General features: G+C 42.4%; 1 protein-coding gene and 1 long non-coding RNA gene across 9 annotated transcripts in view; one reads left to right on the top strand and one right to left on the bottom strand.

Moving 5' to 3' along the window:
* Positions 1–3,814, bottom strand: part of LOC138354973 (F-box/LRR-repeat protein 20-like) — a 91,988-nt gene extending 88,174 nt beyond the window's left edge. For 3 of the 5 annotated variants that reach the window (XM_069309657.1, XM_069309660.1, XM_069309661.1), the window contains exons 1-2: positions 3,708–3,814; positions 2,674–3,086 (exon numbers count right to left, since the gene is read on the bottom strand). In XM_069309657.1, the coding sequence (XP_069165758.1) occupies positions 2,674–2,836 (163 nt within the window). In that variant the 5' untranslated portion in view covers positions 2,837–3,086; positions 3,708–3,814. Of the gene's footprint in view, positions 1–2,673; positions 3,087–3,598 lie in introns of all 5 variants that reach the window. The other 2 variants (XM_069309658.1, XM_069309659.1) reach the window with 2 other exon arrangements.
* LOC123771005 (uncharacterized) overlaps positions 1–18,523 on the top strand; it is a 424,821-nt gene that overhangs the window by 88,475 nt on the left and 317,823 nt on the right. The gene's annotated exons all lie outside the window — the stretch shown is intronic.

Raw genomic sequence — 18,523 nt, 5'->3', positions numbered from 1 at the left:
TAGACCCTGGCGGAGTACTACATATCAATCGCAACCAACTATTAACAGTCAGCTCACATAAAACACTGACCCGGCTAACATAAGAACATAGAATTAAGGAATCTATAAAAATCTATTTTTTTTTTTTAAGAAAAAACTAAAATAAATGGGAACATAAACGGTGCCTTATCTGTCTCTTGTCTCTCTGTGTCTTTGTTGGTCTCCGTGTCTGTGCCTATGTCTCTGTGCCTTGGTTTCTCCATTTGTGTCTTTTTTTTCTTTGGTGGTATGAGTTTACAGCCCATCCTCCTGTTCTGGTAGTACTTGAGGACTAGTTTACAGCCCATCCTCCTGTTCTGGTAGTACTTGAGGACTAGTTTACAGCCCATCCTCCTGTTCTGGTAGTACTTGAGGACTAGTTTACAGCCCATCCTCCTGTTCTGGTAGTACTTGAGGACTAGTTTACAGCCCATCCTCCTGTTCTGGTAGTACTTGAGGACTAGTTTACAGCCCATCCTCCTGTTCTGGTAGTACTTGAGGACTAGTTTACAGCCCATCCTCCTGTTCTGGTAGTACTTGAGGACTAGTTTACAGCCCATCCTCCTGTTCTGGTAGTACTTGAGGACTAGTTTACAGCCCATCCTCCTGTTCTGGTAGTACTTGAGGACTAGTTTACAGCCCATCCTCCTGTTCTGGTAGTACTTGAGGACTAGTTTACAGCCCATCCTCCTGTTCTGGTAGTACTTAAGGACTAGTACTTGTTTGAGGTAGTACTTGGTTTTGGTAGTAGATGAGGACCATAGTGTATATACCGACGTTCAAGATTTCTACTTATTCAGTTAGACAAACCGGAAAACTATTTTCTACTTATTTTGCAAAGAGAAATTAAACTACCCTAACTTTCCTGGGCCTAATTCACGATATGTGAGGCTTAATATAGTACATATGTTGACCAGACCACACACTAGAAGGTGAAGGGACGACGACGTTTCGGTCCGTCCTGAACCACTCACAATCGACTTGAGAATGGTCCAGGACGGACCGAAACGTCGTCGTCCCTTCACCTTCTAGTGTGTGCTCTGGTCAACATTCTTCAGCCACGTTATTGTGACTCGTCGTCTGCATAGTACATATGTGTGCTCTACACATACGTGCTATGCTACACATATGTACTCTAGGAATATTTAAGTTTTTTTTTAGCTTAATTTTTTCAGATTATAAAGTGAATAGTACAAAGTTCTACTATCTAATTGCTTAGAACGGCCATCTTTATACTATCATGCACATAGTTAGAAAAACTATCTAAACAAGTGAATGGGTTTAAATATATGGAAGGGGGGGGGGGGGGAGGGAGGGAGGGGGGGGGGGAGGGATAGAAGAGAGGAAGGTCGTAGACGTGTTCAAGACACGTGATGCAGTTGGAGGGGTGTGGAGGTACCCAGGTCGACGCGTGGAGGATCGCCAGTATACTAATACACGGGTATACTGAGCTTGCTCAGTATACCAATGATAACAAAACACTGATCATTCATTAGTATGCGGAAAACCACAGAGAAACTGGGAAAGGGGGATTCCCTCTTTCCCATTTTCTGTAGGTTTTAACTACAGAAAATTATATATATATATATATATATATATATATATATATATATATATATATATATATATATATATATATATATATATATATATATAATTCATATGCTTCACGAGAAAGTAGATTGGTAATATTGTCTTATATACACAAATACATATAAAGTGATGAAACCAACAGATGAACGTATGGCTCACAAACACAGCACCGACCCTGAAAAAGCAAATGGCACACTAAAGCTATAAACTGTAAATCAGAATTATAGTAGCTGCTAAAGGGCACTATAGTAATGGGGAGGACGATGTAAACAACAAGGTTCACGTGAAAATTTTTTTAACATGAAAACATTTTCCCAATTAAATAGTTGTCACCGTTGTATAGCACTTTATTACGCTCCATCAGACTCTGCGATGATGGTTAACCTGTATGTATGTTACATTAGGGGAAAATGGCATATAATACATGATGTATACATAGCGTACTGCATGTGGGGAGTTAGATATTTAGGGGCGTATAATACATGCTGTATGCACGTGTTGGCTGTTGATAGTTGTATGCATTTAAGGGAAATTAATATAATATGAAAGGGGAAAGTAGTGAAACTGGTTAGAAATTTTGTATTAAGGAAGATGCGTTTTCAGTTTTTTCCCATACTATTAAGAGATCGCATAGTTATGATTGTTAAGTTGTAATTACACACACACACACACACACACACACACACTTAAGTAGTTAGTAAACAGTTGATTGACAGTTGAGAGGCGGGCCGAAAGAGCAAAGCTCAACCCCCGCAAAAAAACACAACTAGTAAACACACACACACACACACACACACACACACACACACACACACACACACACACACACACACACACACACGCCTGTTGATTGACGGTTGAGAGGCGGGACCAATGAGCCAGAGCTCATCCCCCGCAAGCACAGGTGAATTAGGTGAGTACATGTAGACATGCATATACCATGCAAATGCATATATGTAATTTGTTGGGTTATTCAATATTAGTTGCAGTTGAGTTAGCTAGTTTATGTACGAAGTGACCTATATCACGGAATGACTCTAGTGTTTTATTGTTAAGACTTACGTAGATTCTTGAAGGGTCCTTCCACTTGGAGGTAGGATTCGTCATAGATCATTTGACACATCTCCTCCCGCGATTTGGCATTGTAGCAGATGTAATCAAAGTTCCGGGCTATGGCAAGCATCGTGTTCTTTTGCAAAGTGCCTGGTTCAATTCTCAGAGGCATCGTGACTCACAAGTCCTGTCTGATTGACGCACAAGTCCGGTGTAATTGACGCACAAGTCCGGTGTAATTGACGCACAAGTCCGGTGTAATTGACGCACAAGTCCGGTGTAATGTGGCAAGTTAGGCAATACAGCTGTCTCTCGTCTCTATGGTGCGATGAGACTTGACTTTTCAGTGTCCTTGTCTTAGATTTATAAATAGATGGTCACTTACTACTCAGTGTTAATAATTATGTACACTCTTATTCCTGCTAAATAAGATAAATAAGCGTCAGTAAGTTATAAGATCACACAAATCCTTAATAATCATTCTCACTTAATTACGCCTCCAAATCAAATTTTAAAATTTAAGTTACTTTGACAAGATATTAGCTGTAAATGGCTCGTCAGTGTAAATGTAAAAAAGAGAAGTAAATTATATAAGAAAACTGGGCGCGCGCGCGCACACACACACACACACACACACACACACACACACACACACACACACACACACACATACACAGCCCAATAGAGCCCAATAGGCTCAGGAATACACCTGTTGATTGACGGTTGAGTGGTGGGACCAAAGAGCCAGAGCTCAACCCTCGCAAACACAACTAGGTGAGTACACACACACACACACACACACACACACACACACACACACACACACACACACACACATTATATATATATATATATATATATATATATATATATATATATATATATATATATATATATATATATATATATATATATATATATATATATATAGTACCAAGTCAGCTGTTTAGTTCGTGTCAGCGTAATAAAGACAAGGAATGTAGCGACAGCTTTTCAGTATTATGTTTCAAAAGTGGACGAGCTGCAGTGTCTATAAGACGCACTTAAAACTAGGAGTCACAGTAGGAGGAGCTGGCTTGCACACTCCCCAACACACGAGACACACGACGCACTCTGCCTGCCCGGCCATGCACACACTTGCCAGAATGCTCACGGGTTCACCACTGCCAAGGGTGAGGGTGTAGCTCCGCCCCCCCCTCTCCTCTCACACCATCACAAGCTTCCCCATTCTTATGCAGCCGACGTTACCTTCTCTCCTCAACAGGCAGATGGCACCGCTACTGTGCCAGGCAAGTCCACTACGGGCTCACCATAGCCCGTGCTACTTGGAACTTGTTCCGAGTAGCTGAATCTATAACAACAACAACAACCTTCTCTCCCCCCATTTCCCCCACCTTCGAGCCAAGCCACTTGGGCTGGACGGTAGAGCGACGGTATCGGTTTATGCAGGTCGGCGTTCAATCCCCGACCGTCCAAGTGGTTGGGCACTATTCCTTCCCCCGTCCTATCCCAAATGCTTATCCTGACCCCCTTCCCAGTGCTGTATTGTCGGAATGGCTTGGTGCTTTCTCCTTGATAGTTCCCATTCCTTCTCCCACTTTCGAGCCACCATGTCCAACCACTTGGGCTGGACGGTAGAACGGCGGTCTCGCTTCATGCAGGTCGGCGTTCAATCCCCGACCGTCCAAGTGGTTGGACACCATTCCTTCCCCCCGTCCCATCCCAAATCCTCATCCTGACCCTTTCAAGTGCTATATAGTCGTAATGGCTTGGCGCTTTCCCCCTGATAATTGATTCATTCATTCATTTCGAGCCACCAAAACTTACCACTGTCACCAGAAACCACCATAACTACCACTATCCCCAGAAACCACCATAACTACCACTATCGGTGTTATTTTGAAATTTGTAATCTTGGAGTAATTCCATGATGGTAGCAAGTACCCGGCTCTTCCCCGTGGCGCTCTCGGTACCTCAAAGGGAGTTACAACAGCTTCGAGGTCTTGCAGGGCGCCTTGCAGGATTTTTAAAACCTACCTAACCTTACCCATCTTAACCCATTATAATACAACCAACCAAAATAACCACAATTCAGCATTTTGCGACTTGCAAGATGATCTTTTGTCTCCAGCAACATTAGGGACTTGAGGAGATTATATATATATATATATATATATATATATATATATATATATATATATATATATATATATATAATATAATGTTGTACCTAGTAGCCAGAACGCAGTTCTTAGCCTACTATGCAAGGCCCGATTTACCTAATAAGCCAAGTTTTCCAGAATTTCAATATTTTTCAGTTTTTTTCTTATGAAATTATAAGTTATTCATTACATTATGTATGAGTTAATTGTTTTTAAATTTGAGTTAAAACTAACGTAGATATATGACCGAACCTAACCAACCTAACCTAACCTATCTTAACTTAACCTAAACTGACATAACTAAATCAATAATTTATGTTCTTAATATATAATATAATAATATTTAAAATAAACCAATAGGAAACAATTTATTGAAAATAAAGAAAATCACTCGACCCATTAGGCAAATCGGGCCTTGCATAGTAGGCCGAGAAGTGCGTACTGGCTACTAGGTACAACATATAATATATAGTTGTGTGTGTGTGTACGTACGTACTACCAATGCTACAATGCCACTATATTAACCTGTGTGCTTACATCCACTCTGATTTGGCAAAGACCAATATCCTCTAGGATTTAAATGTTAATGTGAACTGGATACTCATTTATCTAACTAAGCGACAGGGACTTTGTGCCCCACAGTGGACTGCCGCCAATGATAACGGCCAACAAGGGAAAACGTTGTGATTATCCCAGCGTTGTTTCCATCATTTGCTCAATCACTGCAGCCAATTTGGGATGATGAGGCATTAAATCAAACCTTATTTTATCAGGAACACAATTGGGGCTTAATGGGTGTTATTGTACATATTGAACATTGTAATAATTATCAGCAAGCATTGCCAGTGTTATTTTAGATGAGTGAAGTAATATGCAGTTACTGGTGGTTATCTTGAGATGATTTCGGGGCTTTTAGTGTCCCCGCGGCCCGGTCTTCGACCAGGCCTCCACCCCCCAGGAAGCAGCCCGTGACAGTTGACTAACACCCAGGTACCTATTTTACTGCTAGGTAACAGGGGCATAGGGTGAAAGAAACTCTGCTCATTATTTCTCACTGGCGCCCGGGATCGAACCCGGGACCACAGGATCACAAGTCCAGCGTGCTGTCCGCTCGGCCGACCGTGCTCTCTTATGTATATATCAGTAAAGAAATGTGATTCTGCTCATTATTTCCAAATGTTAGTGAAGAAACGTCAAATTTGTTTTTTTAAATATTACTTAGTTGTTGAGTTAGTAGTGGTATTTAAGACGTACCCGAAACTCGGGTATTTATGTCCGAAACGCTTTGCGTAACAGTGGCTTTAGGCATTGTATGTATTAGCTCTATCTATAAATAGATCATTTTTTGTAAAATCTCTTGTATGTATGTACCTTACCTGAATAAACATTTATTTATTTATTAAATGAGTTGTGAGCTTTGTTGTAGTGTTTCCGTTATTTTTGATATCACTGAGGAGCGTTGTGGGTGCTGGGGCTTTGTATATTAGCAAGACGTTACGATGTTATTTGCCTCATTTTAGTTATCTAGTGCAAGGTGAGAGGTGATTTTATAACTGTGCTCAGTTATTATACACCCCATACCCATCCCGTGGGCGGAAGTGGACCCCATTCTGATCCCAGAGGGTAGTAGTAGATCCCATACCCATCTCTTGGGCAGTAGTGGACCCCATACCTATCCCATGGGCGGAAGTGGGCCCCATTCTGATCCCAGAGGGTAGTAGTAGATCCCATACCCATCTCTTGGGCAGTAGTGGACCCCATACCTATCCCATGGGCGGAAGTGGGCCCCATTCTGATCCCAGAGGGTAGTAGTAGATCCCATACCCATCTCTTGGGCAGTAGTGGACCCCATACCTATCCCATGGGCGGAAGTGGGCCCCATTCTGATCCCAGAGGGTAGTAGTAGATCCCATACCCATCTCTTGGGCAGTAGTGGACCCCATACCTATCCCATGGGCGGAAGTGGGCCCCATTCTGATCCCAGAGGGTAGTAGTAGATCCCATACCCATCTCTTGGGCAGTAGTGGACACCATACCCATCTCCTGGGCAGTAGTGGACACCATACCCATCTCCTGGGCAGTAGTGGACCCCATACCCATCTCCTGGGCAGTAGTGGACACCATACCCATCTCCTGGGCAGTAGTGGACCCCATACCCATCTCCTGGGCAGTAGTGGACCCCATACCCATCTCCTGGGCAGTAGTGGACCCCATACCCATCTCCTGGGCAGTAGTGGACACCATACCCATCTCCTGGGCAGTAGTGGACCCCATACCCATCTCCTGGGCAGTAGTGGACCCCATACCCATCTCCTGGGCAGTAGTGGACCCCATACCCATCTCCTGGGCAGTAGTGGACACCATACCCATCTCCTGGGCAGTAGTGGACCCCATACCCATCTCCTGGGCAGTAGTGGACACCATACCCATCTCCTGGGCAGTAGTGGACCCCATACCCATCTCCTGGGCAGTAGTGGACCCCATACCCATCTCCTGGGCAGTAGTGGACCCCATACCCATCTCCTGGGCAGTAGTGGACACCATACCCATCTCCTGGGCAGTAGTGGACCCCATACCCATTCCGTGGGCGGTAGTGAAAAAAGATTATAGAGGCACATTCTGGGCTCAGGAATTGAACCCTAAAGTTTAATTAGCAAAACAAGTAATCATGTGAAGCTAATTTCACAATTTAAAATATGTTTGTAGTCCTTTATATAACAAGTTGTTAAACTGGCCAACAACAGTCTCTATATAGACCAATTAACATTTGCGGTGAGCCTGTTAGCGTCGTTAATCATGCTCCGTACCAGTGGGCGGCAGCTGTGGATTTAGTTATGTTTATGGCAGGTAGTCCAAATTTAGTCATGCGCATGCGCGCCCTACAGTAAGCAAACTTTGGATAGTTGGCTTAGAATTTTGGTATTACATAATTTTAAATGAGGGACTTGCACATTTCTTGAACAATCGTTACAGTTATCTCCGAATTCTGCGATTTTTTTTTCATTCAAATACATAGTGATGTAAAGTATGTGTATAGTTCTGCTGGCAGTTTACATTTGGTGAGATCTACTTCAGCAGGTGGTGTAAACTCCTAGAGGTACTTGTAGCCGAGTCTAGCAATAGTTACGCCTGGAAGTCTGCTAAACTTATTGGCTTGATCCATAGATGTGTGGCTCTTTCTGCAGAATAGAATATTGATAGATGGAATAACTCACACTCTCTCTCCCTCCCTCTCCCTCCCTCTCCCTCTCTCTCCCTCTCCCTCTCCCTCTCCCTCTCCCTCTCTCTCTCCCTCCCTCTCCCTCTCCACAGCACATCTAAGAGAGTTCAATCTCTGGGAGTTTGGTGACCACTACTAAGTGAATACAAAGAGCAAATCCAACACACACACACACACACACACACACACACACACACACACACACACACACACACACACACACACACACACACACACACACACACACACATACATATGGACACAGACACACACACACACACACACACACACACACACACACACACACACACACACACACACACACACACATATATGGACACACACACACACGGTTGGACAAATAAAACAAGGATACGTTAATGTGAACATGACAAACCTCAAGCCCTCGCTCACCATTTCAAATGCTCTTGACAAGCTGCGGGCAAAATATTGCATAGGAAATATATATATAAGCTCTATGTTCCAGTAATTATTTCTGATATGTAAAATTTTCCGGAATGTTACTGCTTGATGCCCGATCGTTAACTTAATTATACGACCATCAGCGCCAAAATTGAACCCAAGTTTATTTCCACAAAAATTATTGTAATTAGAGGGGAAAAAACTTAAAAGTTGTAGCAATTCCTGCTCCAAAAATATGTAAGCTGGTTAGTGATGGGTCATTACTAGTCATTATGTATCCTGGGCTGTGATTGGTCATTATGTTAAAGGATTATGAAAGGCAGATGCGGATTGGTCAGTCTGTAAGTGCACGCTGATCAGTCATTATACCCAGCTTGCTTATGACTCCATTAATAAATGTATATATATATATATATATATATATATATATATATATATATATATATATATATATATATATATATATATATATATATATGTAAATCATGTTCATGTGATTTCTGTTGTCTTCTAATTGATATAATATTAATTAATGTAACGACACTCGATTACTGGATATATTTGTATGTAATACCTGACTGTTCTCCGCACATATCATCCGCATACCCCCACGACCACCACGACAATTTTATCTCGGCTGACGACACAAAAAAGCAGCAGGTATTTAATTAAGGAAAATATATATATCATGAAAGCAGGGTAATATTAGCCGTGGGATAAAACAAAAAAGTGATATGAAGCAGAGAGTAGCGCGTCCTCACTTTTTGAACGTTATACGAACTTTTTTGGAAAGGTTTACATCAGGCTTTTTTTTCCCCTCTCATATTTATTTTTTGACCTGTCGTTATGTATGCGATATTTTTATGGGAAAATTTGGGAATGTTTAAGTGCATTTATTGCTTTTTATTCTTTGGTAATAAAAGGGTATTTATTAGCCCACATTTCAATGTTTACACAATGGCATTATTTGGACATACTAGCATTCATGGGGTCACTAAAGGGCATTTATAGGATATGCGGAAAACCACATGTGAAAAATAGAGAATGCTAAACGCGTTTTCGGTTAAAATCACCTTCATCAGAACATTTTAGAATCAACATGTTATAGAACATATGTAGATTCCTTACATGTCCAATAAATGCACTTAAATTATCAAGACATGCCAAATATGTCTGCTATACCCCCATAATATGCGACCAAGCGATCGCTTTGAGGATATAAGTATAAGTGTAAGACCATATATTGAACAGGTACTGAGTTTATTTGAGCATTGATAAGTGTCTGTCAACTTACGAATATGTATTCTGAACACCTAACATTATTTTATAGATTCACGGCATGTATTGGACATAGCTGACATTATTTAATCAATGCAGAATATTTTTTTTGAATACTGGAAAGAATTGAGTTGGTGTATTTGATTATTTTGTTTAATGTTAACTGGTATTTATTTAATATATATTGTTTTTTAGTTTTGCCTCTATATGGTAAGAGCTTCTCTATATGTTAAGAGCTTTACTTCCATATAATAAAAACTATCTCTATATAATAAGAGCTTTACCCCTCTTATTATAAAGCTGTACTCCCATACAGTAAGAGTTTACCCCCATTCATTAAGAGCTTTACCCCCCATACGTTGAGTTTACCCCATACATTGCGTTTACCCCATACATTGCGTTTACCCCATACATTGCGTTTACCCCATACATTGCGTTTACCCCATACATTGCGTTTACCCCATACATTGCGTTTACCCCATACATTGAGTTTACCACATACATTGTGTTTACCCCATACATTGCGTTTACCCCATACATTGAGTTTACCCCATACATTGCGTTTACCCCATACATTGCGTTTACCCCATACATTGCGTTTACCCCATACATTGAGTTTACCACATACATTGCGTTTACCCCCATACATTGAGTTTACCCCCATACATTGAGTTTACCCCCATACATTGAGTTTACCCCCATACATTGAGTTTACCCCCATACAGCAAGACCTTTATTATGCACACTTGAAGAGTTTTTGTTACATTTATTCAGAGCCGGATATGCTAATCAGATGATTTATTAAACAAAATAATTTAAAGTTTTTAGGAAATGACTGAATGAACTACAAAAACATTTTGGTGGATTTCTACTATTTTTTTCTGATGACGCACGGCGATATTTTTTGGGGGGTAATATAACGTCGCTAGCACATATGGGGTCCTGTAGCACAGCGGTCTACGTCCTGGGCTCACAATCGACGTACCCGAGTTCATTCCACGGGGTGAGACAGAAACGGTTGGGCACGTTTGCTTTCACATTTTACCTATATTCATTTATATGTACCCTGTAGTTAGACAATTATTAGTAGGTTTTCCTGGAGAAGGTCGGTAGTTAACCTGGGGGAGGTGGGGGGGACTTCGATAAGCCCAACTTATCGTATCTTCGATAAGCCTATGGAAGACCCCGACAGGAAGCCGTCCTGTCCCCGAAAATGGGAATGATATCTAATATTTAAGGAGAGTTAATCACGCGTTCTTGATTTTCGCGTCATGATATCAGAAACAAAATTAAAATAAAATTTATTACAATTTAGTTGCCAGCAGTGATTGAGCCTTTGGTACGTCATTTTGATTTGGTTTAGAATTAGATATTTCTAATATATTCTGGGTATTTGGCGAACACCTGACAATTTTTGCCGCTTCTATTATTTGTCCGAATAAATAATCAATATTTTTATGCAAATTATATGGTTCACGTTACAGAAACTAGCCACAAGATGTGAACTTGTAGATCATATGCACGTGACGTCTGAGTACTTAAGAACATAGTACATCAGAATCTGAGAGCATATTCACAGATCATCTGAACACCGAGCACTTAACAACATAAACACCTTGAAATATGAGCACCCAAGAATATGCATTTTTCAATTTCTTTTACAGGTAAGGTTCTTAGTGTAGTTTATTGAGTACTCAATAACCATTCTGAAGGTGGCGACCCGAAGTTTAGTCACATAACTAGTTTAGGTACTAGTTAATGGTTTAAAGGGAGGGAAGGAGAGAGGTTTATAGGGAGTAAAAGGGGAAACCAGAGAGGTTTAAAGACCTCCCTGGTCTTTAAACTAAACAGTTTACTTATGTGGTGAACTAGTTACATAACCAAAAACCCATTTTTCTCGTGTCCATACGTAATCTACAAATATCTTAAAAAGGGGAGGTAGTATAGATATTAAGTATTGTTCAGACATGGAAAAATAAGAGGATGGTCGTGGCTTACTGCATCAAACGTTCACCAGGAAAAAAATGGGGATCCCAGGAGTTGCAGCCGGATCCATGCATTCACAACTGGGTAAGAAAGAGGCACAAGGAAGAAGGAGGAGGGAATACAGGAGGAGGTCCACAAAGTAATTTCTCCAAACTAGTGGGAGTGTTGCGGCGCGCGGTGGGGCGGTATACATGCAAGGCGGGCAGAGCATTGGTATGCATGGCGCTCACTCACAAGACGGGGGTGGGTCTGGGGAGGCTGGGTATGGAGAAGGGTGAGGGAGGGTGGGTCTGGAGAGGGGTGGGGGAGTCAGGAGAAGGGTAGGGGGGGGTGGCTTCGGCGGGAGAGGTCATGCACTGCTGAGTCGTGACTGGAGTCGTGTCAAGTCTGGTCAGGTCACGAGTGCTCGTATTAGCGAGGAAGGGGAAGCTGAGAATTATTTTGTGGCAGGATTTTAGCGTTTGTGTGTTTAAAAATAGTTTATTATGGGTCGCATAACAATCCTGTCAGTGTGGCGCAAAAAGGTTAGTCACATAAAGGTTCAGGAACATGTATTTATTTTGCTACAGCTATGAATGCATTGGGCTCTAGCTTGTGATTATTTCCCATAAACTGTAGGCCGTCTAATTATGACTCCTGATGCCCTCTCTTTATTATGCTCACTTATAAAGCTGGGAATGGAGTGGTGACGAATTGAATCAGAGGAAAATAGTTAGAAGGCACAGACACAGGATACGTTTGGGGTGACAAGGGCACTGGAACCAGTCTCTCCATAGTTCCTATGAGAACCCCCCGAACCCCCTTAGTGTCGACCACTAAGATACATAACACGTTTCTGATGGCTCTGAGCATCTAGATGGCAGCATATGTTTCAGTATACATAAAAAGGGACACAAGGTGCTAAACTGCACACTAGTGTCACCTTACAGGTATATCATGTTAAATGATGGAAATATCCTGTCACCGATTTTATTTCTCACCAAGAAATAAATGAAATAAAAAAAACCTTCACTCGAGAATGGTCCAGGACGGACCGAAACGCCGTCGTCCCTTCACCTTCTAGTGTGTGGTCTGGTCAACATACTTTAGCAACCTTATTGTGACTCATCGCCTGTGCACATGGAGTCATGTAGCACAGCGGTCTACGTCCTGGGCTCATAATCGAGGGACTCGAGTTCATTCCCCGGGGTGAGACAGAAACGTTTCACTTTGATTTTCTCGCTCCACAGTTGCTCCTCCGCATCTCTCTTTTTTCCACCTTGACCGCCTTTATATTCGAGTTTTGGGCTCCGACTTCAGACTTGTGTTGTTGGTTCATGTCACCCATTAATTGGGTGTTCCCTTGTGTTGCAACACCAGTTCTGTCATCCATGTGTTGGGGTTCCACTCGTCTGCAATTTGACTTTCATTTCACTGGTTTTTGGCTGTTATGTGGCTAACAGTCGTAATAGTGTCTTTCGTGACGTTTTATAGATATCGGCTCTATCCACTAACCTTTTTTGTGTGCCCGAAATGTACGGAATATCTCGAGCCGCCCAAAATGTTCCTGTAGTGTGTGTATGTATCCTCCTGTGTTCGTGTGTGTGTGTGTGTGTATCCTCCTGTATTCCTGTGTGTATGTATCCTCCTGTGTTCGTGTGTGTGTGTATCCTCCTGTGTTCGTGTGTGTATGTATCCTCCTGTGTTCGTGTGTGTATGTACGTATCCTCCTGTGTTCGTGTGTGTAATCGATAAATGAACGCGGATAATAATACAGAAAATAAAGTCATAATAATAACTACTAATAACGATGACAACAATGCCATCATTCCTGCAGGAGTAAACATCATTAAGGATCCTTTTCGACCTGGCACGAAGCCTCTCGTAGCGCCAAGATATATTCTGCAATTCCCAGACAACGATGTGTGTAATGAGAGGGGGATCTTGCTATACCCGGACCACCTGCCGCCATGTTCATTAATGGCCGTCTTACTTTTAATTAGAACCCTTCGTCGGGGGCAAATTTGTGACGACTATGCTAATTGTTCCCGTGGCCTGATGAGACGAGCGACTTATTGACTCCTTTCTCTGGGCAACTTTAATTAATTGCAGCCCGTTCTCTTAGTGGAGACATTGGCGCTAGCGCGAAACATGGACATTAAGATATGTTCGCAGCGATAAGTCTGCAGATCCCACCGGTAGCCGCCATTCTGATGGGTAAATGTTATCAAGAACATGGCCTACTATTGTGTCTGCTGCTGCTGCTGTTATAGATTCAGCTACTCTGAACAAATTCCAAGTAGCACGGGCTATGGTGATCCGTAACTTACCTGGCACAGGAGCGGGGCAAGTGGCACGGGCTATGGTGAGCTGCTTGTCGCCGAAGGCGGCTAGTTTATTGTGCACCCCATACTCATCCTGTGAGCGGTAGCGCAAAAGCATTACAGAGGGCACAAAAGGTCTTTATCAGACCTCATCTTAGATTATTACATAAACAATTTCATCAATCCTTCACACCTTATAGTTACAATGTCAGCTAGTTACAGAGAAAGTGCTATTTCAAGAGCTATATATGCTCGTAGTGGACTTAGGTGGGACAGGAGTAGGGCTGTATCGTGTCTGCGTCCAAACGTTAAAAGTCTGGAGAATGTGCATATTCCTAGAAGGCAACACACTCATCTGGGAATGTCGTGGACGCTGCATTATACTGCCAACGTCCGTGACTGGCGAAGACACGATCACCCAAGTGGTTATCTTGAGGTTATCTTGAGATGATTTCGGGGCTTTTTAGTGTCCCCGCGGCCCGGTCCTCGACCAGGCCTCCACCCCCAGGAAGCAGCCCGTGACAGCTGACTAACTCCCGAGTACCTATTTACTGCTAGGTAACAGGGGCATTCAGGGTGAAAGAAACTTTGCCCATTTGTGTGCCCATTTGGTGCACACTGTCTCTGAGCATATACCTAATTTTGCAACTAGTAATTACACTCTGAGAAAAATAATGCTCTCCGCATCCAATTTTCTGGGTGTATATCCCCATAAAAGATACTTGGAAGCCCGCAGGATGGTAGGAAAGGAGGGGGAAAGGCTCGCAACAATTATTAGAATCGCTTTCTTTATAGACCTGATGCGCGTAATGGGCAGCGTGGTGCGCTGTATTTGGGTGTGAGAATGTGGCCGCGTTACGCCACTTGGCAGTATAACATTGCTAGCGCTTGACAAAACTATGCAATAATATATATATACTCTAGGCCCAAGACTATATACATTGTTACAGTCTTCCCTAAATTATATACATTATTACAGTCTTCCCTAAACTATATACATTGTTACACAGTCTATCCTAAACTATTTACATTGTTACAGTCTAGCCTAAACTATATACATTGTTACACAGTCTACCCTAAATTATATACATTGTTACAGTCTACCCTAAACTGTAGGATACCTGCATAAAAGCGGATGTACCTAAGTATGCTGATAGAATAAGAAAATGGGATTCACTTAGACACTGAAGAAATATACGAGAGAAATACATATTTCTTATACTAGAAAAGTGTTGTATTTCCCCAACAAAAATAATAACGCTATAAACAGTCGAAAATCCTGGGATTTTATTTTGTGAATCAAAAGCCCCAAAAATGAGCGTATTACTTCTGTAATCCACTGTAGCAGTTGGGTAACAGGAAACCTTCGACCTATATTTATATTTCTGCTCCGGATTTGCCAGACAATCCCGCATCCAGGATTTTGTCGCCTGGAATGGAATGGATCCGGGGGGGTTTAATCTTCAGAACTACTAACGCTGCAGCAAAAATTCAGGAATTTGGGTCATTTTTACACACGTCCTCACACACGTCTTGGGGAGCCGGTCGGCCGAGCGGACAGCACGCTGAACTTGTGATCCTGTGGTCCTGGGTTCAATCCCAGGCGCCGGCGAGAAACAATGGGCAGAGTTTCTTTCACCCTATGCCCCCGTTACCTAGCAGTAAAATAGGTACCTGGGTGTTAGTCAGCTGTCACGGGCTGCTTCCTGGGGGTGGAGGCCTGGTCGAGGACCGGGCCGCGGGGACACTAAAGCCCCGAAATCATCTCGAGATAACCTCAAGATATAACGTCGTAGCTCATTCTTGAAATCAATCAGCGTCTTTCTTACTGGTTGGTACAGTTTTGTTGGGTGAATGTTGGTCTATGACGGGCCTTGAGGTTATCTTGAGATGATTTCGGGGCTTTTAGTGTCCCCGCGGCCCGGTCCTCGACCAGGCCTCCACCCCCAGGAAGCAGCCCGTGACAGCTGACTAACACCCAGGTACCTATTTTACTGCTAGGTAACAGGGGCATAGGGTGAAAGAAACTCTGCCCATTGTTTCTCGCCGGCGCCTGGGATTGAACCCAGGACCACAGGATCACAAGTCCAGCGTGCTGTCCGCTCGGCCGACCGGCTCCCTAAGGCCTGAGAGGGTGTTGAAACTGTTTATTTTGGCTGAGCTTGGGACAGGCTGCAAGATGCAGGGAAAGCGACAAACTGTGGTTGTAACTGAAGGCATTGTGGAAATATTTGTCTAGTTTGATATGAAGTAGTTTTTATTCTTTCTCTATAAGCTTGGAAGAGTTCGTCCAGACTGTTTTTTCTCGGTAATATTCATAGTTGACTGGTCTCTAGATTCATATTTCTCTGTTTATTCCTTATTTTATATGTTCATTATAATTTTTTGTATTTAATATTGTTGTTTATATATTTTATTAATTATCTCCATGTTTATTTGGAAAATTATAGAATTTTTCTAAATGACATCTCTTATTTTACACATACAGACAATAGAGAAGAGTTTTGACTCCTGTTAGCTGACAGGGCTTCTAATATTGCTAGTGAGAAAATGCGAAGGCGCCGTGTGAGGATTCGAACCTATGCACTGAGTATTCCCAGTCACGCGCCCCAGACAATCAGGCCACGGCATGGTAAAACGATTACAACCTGGAGTTCTACTAAACACACGAGGATTCCTGAGGCTCCCACTAAAGCCGGACCAGGGTTTCGAACAATCCCCCCCTCCCCCCATGCACTCTGGCTGTCATCTAGGAATGTTCTACCTCTGACGCTTCTCTTTCAATACACACAGTAATCACACTAACCTTCACTGGTCCATCACGTTAGTGTGATTACTCTCTGTGAGTATTGTTAGTGTTTTATCCGAATTGTTTTCCTTGGAACACAACCCGCCAATCAGTTTACAACCAGGTCCCCAATTAGATGATGTGAACAGTGGCTAACATTTGAGGATTGGCGCTCTGTCGACCCTTCCAGCTCAGGGCTTGAACACAGACGAAATATACACACAGAAATCACACTTGCGTGATGCATCAAATGAACAAATCCACAAGGGCCGTGACGGGGATTCGAACCTGCGTCCGAGAGCATCCCAGACGCTGCCTGCCAGGTTCGAATCCTTGTCACGGCCCTTGTGGATTTGTTAACAGACGAAATAGTTTGCGAGGCGCAGTGTGCGCGCCCGCTACTATTATACCAATTGTTGCCGCAGGCGGCAGCTAGTTTATTGTGCAGCCTATACTCATCCTGTGAGCGGTAGCGTAAAAAGGATTACAGATTACAGAGGGTACGGTCTTTATCAGATCTCAACGGAGATTATTACATTAACAATTATATGTATCCTGCACACCATATAATTATGATAGCTCGTTACAGAGAATTTTTTATTCCGATAGCTGTGTATATACAATTAATTAATATACATTAATGGTAGATCTTTTCGCTAATACATAACTGTTTTAGCTATGGACGTATTATAGGATCATAGAAAAGCTGCAGTTTATTATTATTAGTATTGGAATATCTTGATAGATTTCTCTCCTAATGTGCTGTGAAATACCATCGTCTTGTTCATAGACAAAAAAATATTGATACAGATATCACTTAGATAACCAAAACAGCTGTGGAGTTCATGAATGTTTTCCATCAAAATGGTTGTGAAGTTTTATTATACATTTTTTAATGTATGTTATATGTGCAAATTTAATATGTTAATATGTTTAATACATGTTTACATAGTGTAGTGTAGTGTCATGTTTACATATGTTAGGCGTAAACACTTGGATTTTGTTTTCCAGACGGCTAAAGGTCTCTGCATTTTTTTAATTCAAATCAATTATGAAATATTATAAATGTCTCGGGTTGAACAAAAGTTAAAAGCAATGTCATAGAAATTTGTTCTAAGTTTAAAGGGGAAATAGCTTCCCTGCAAGCATGTTATGAAATTCTGAAACTTTTTGGAACCAAAAATAGGTATTAAATCGTGTAATGCTTTAGAGATGAGACGTTGACATTGACTCAACTGAAGGCGAATTACGGGTTAGGCTTGACGAAGTGCCCTGCAGGAGGGACACTAGAGGAGGCAGCGGGCTAAATCCAGGCAGTGTAATGTGCGGGCTTCCTGCTGCCACCACTGGGGCTCCGTGGCAGCTGGCCACAGAGGGATCACCACAGCCTAGAGAGCTTCCAGGCACGCAACAAACCCTCAACCACCTTCCCTGTCTTTCCTCTTGTCCTATTTTCCTTCCAGTTCTACCTATTCTGATTCCACGCTCGTGATGCACATGCCCAACTTGTCACTGAAGTAACCAACACATTGGTGTAGGCACTCTACCTAACGCCCAGACAAGTCCCCGCCCACGTAGTCAACTAACCACCCTACCACAGCTTCACTTCCAGACATCCTGGAAGCCATTACTTGGCTCTAATCTGCGCTACATCTCACGCTTATCAAAGCCTCGGGGGAGAGAGAGGAGCCGGCGGAGT

The sequence above is a fragment of the Procambarus clarkii genome, chromosome 65, assembly GCF_040958095.1.
Source record: "Procambarus clarkii isolate CNS0578487 chromosome 65, FALCON_Pclarkii_2.0, whole genome shotgun sequence".
NCBI lineage: Eukaryota > Metazoa > Arthropoda > Malacostraca > Decapoda > Cambaridae > Procambarus > Procambarus clarkii.
Note: the sequence above shows the minus strand (reverse complement) of the source record. Positions and strands in the feature narration are given on the sequence as shown.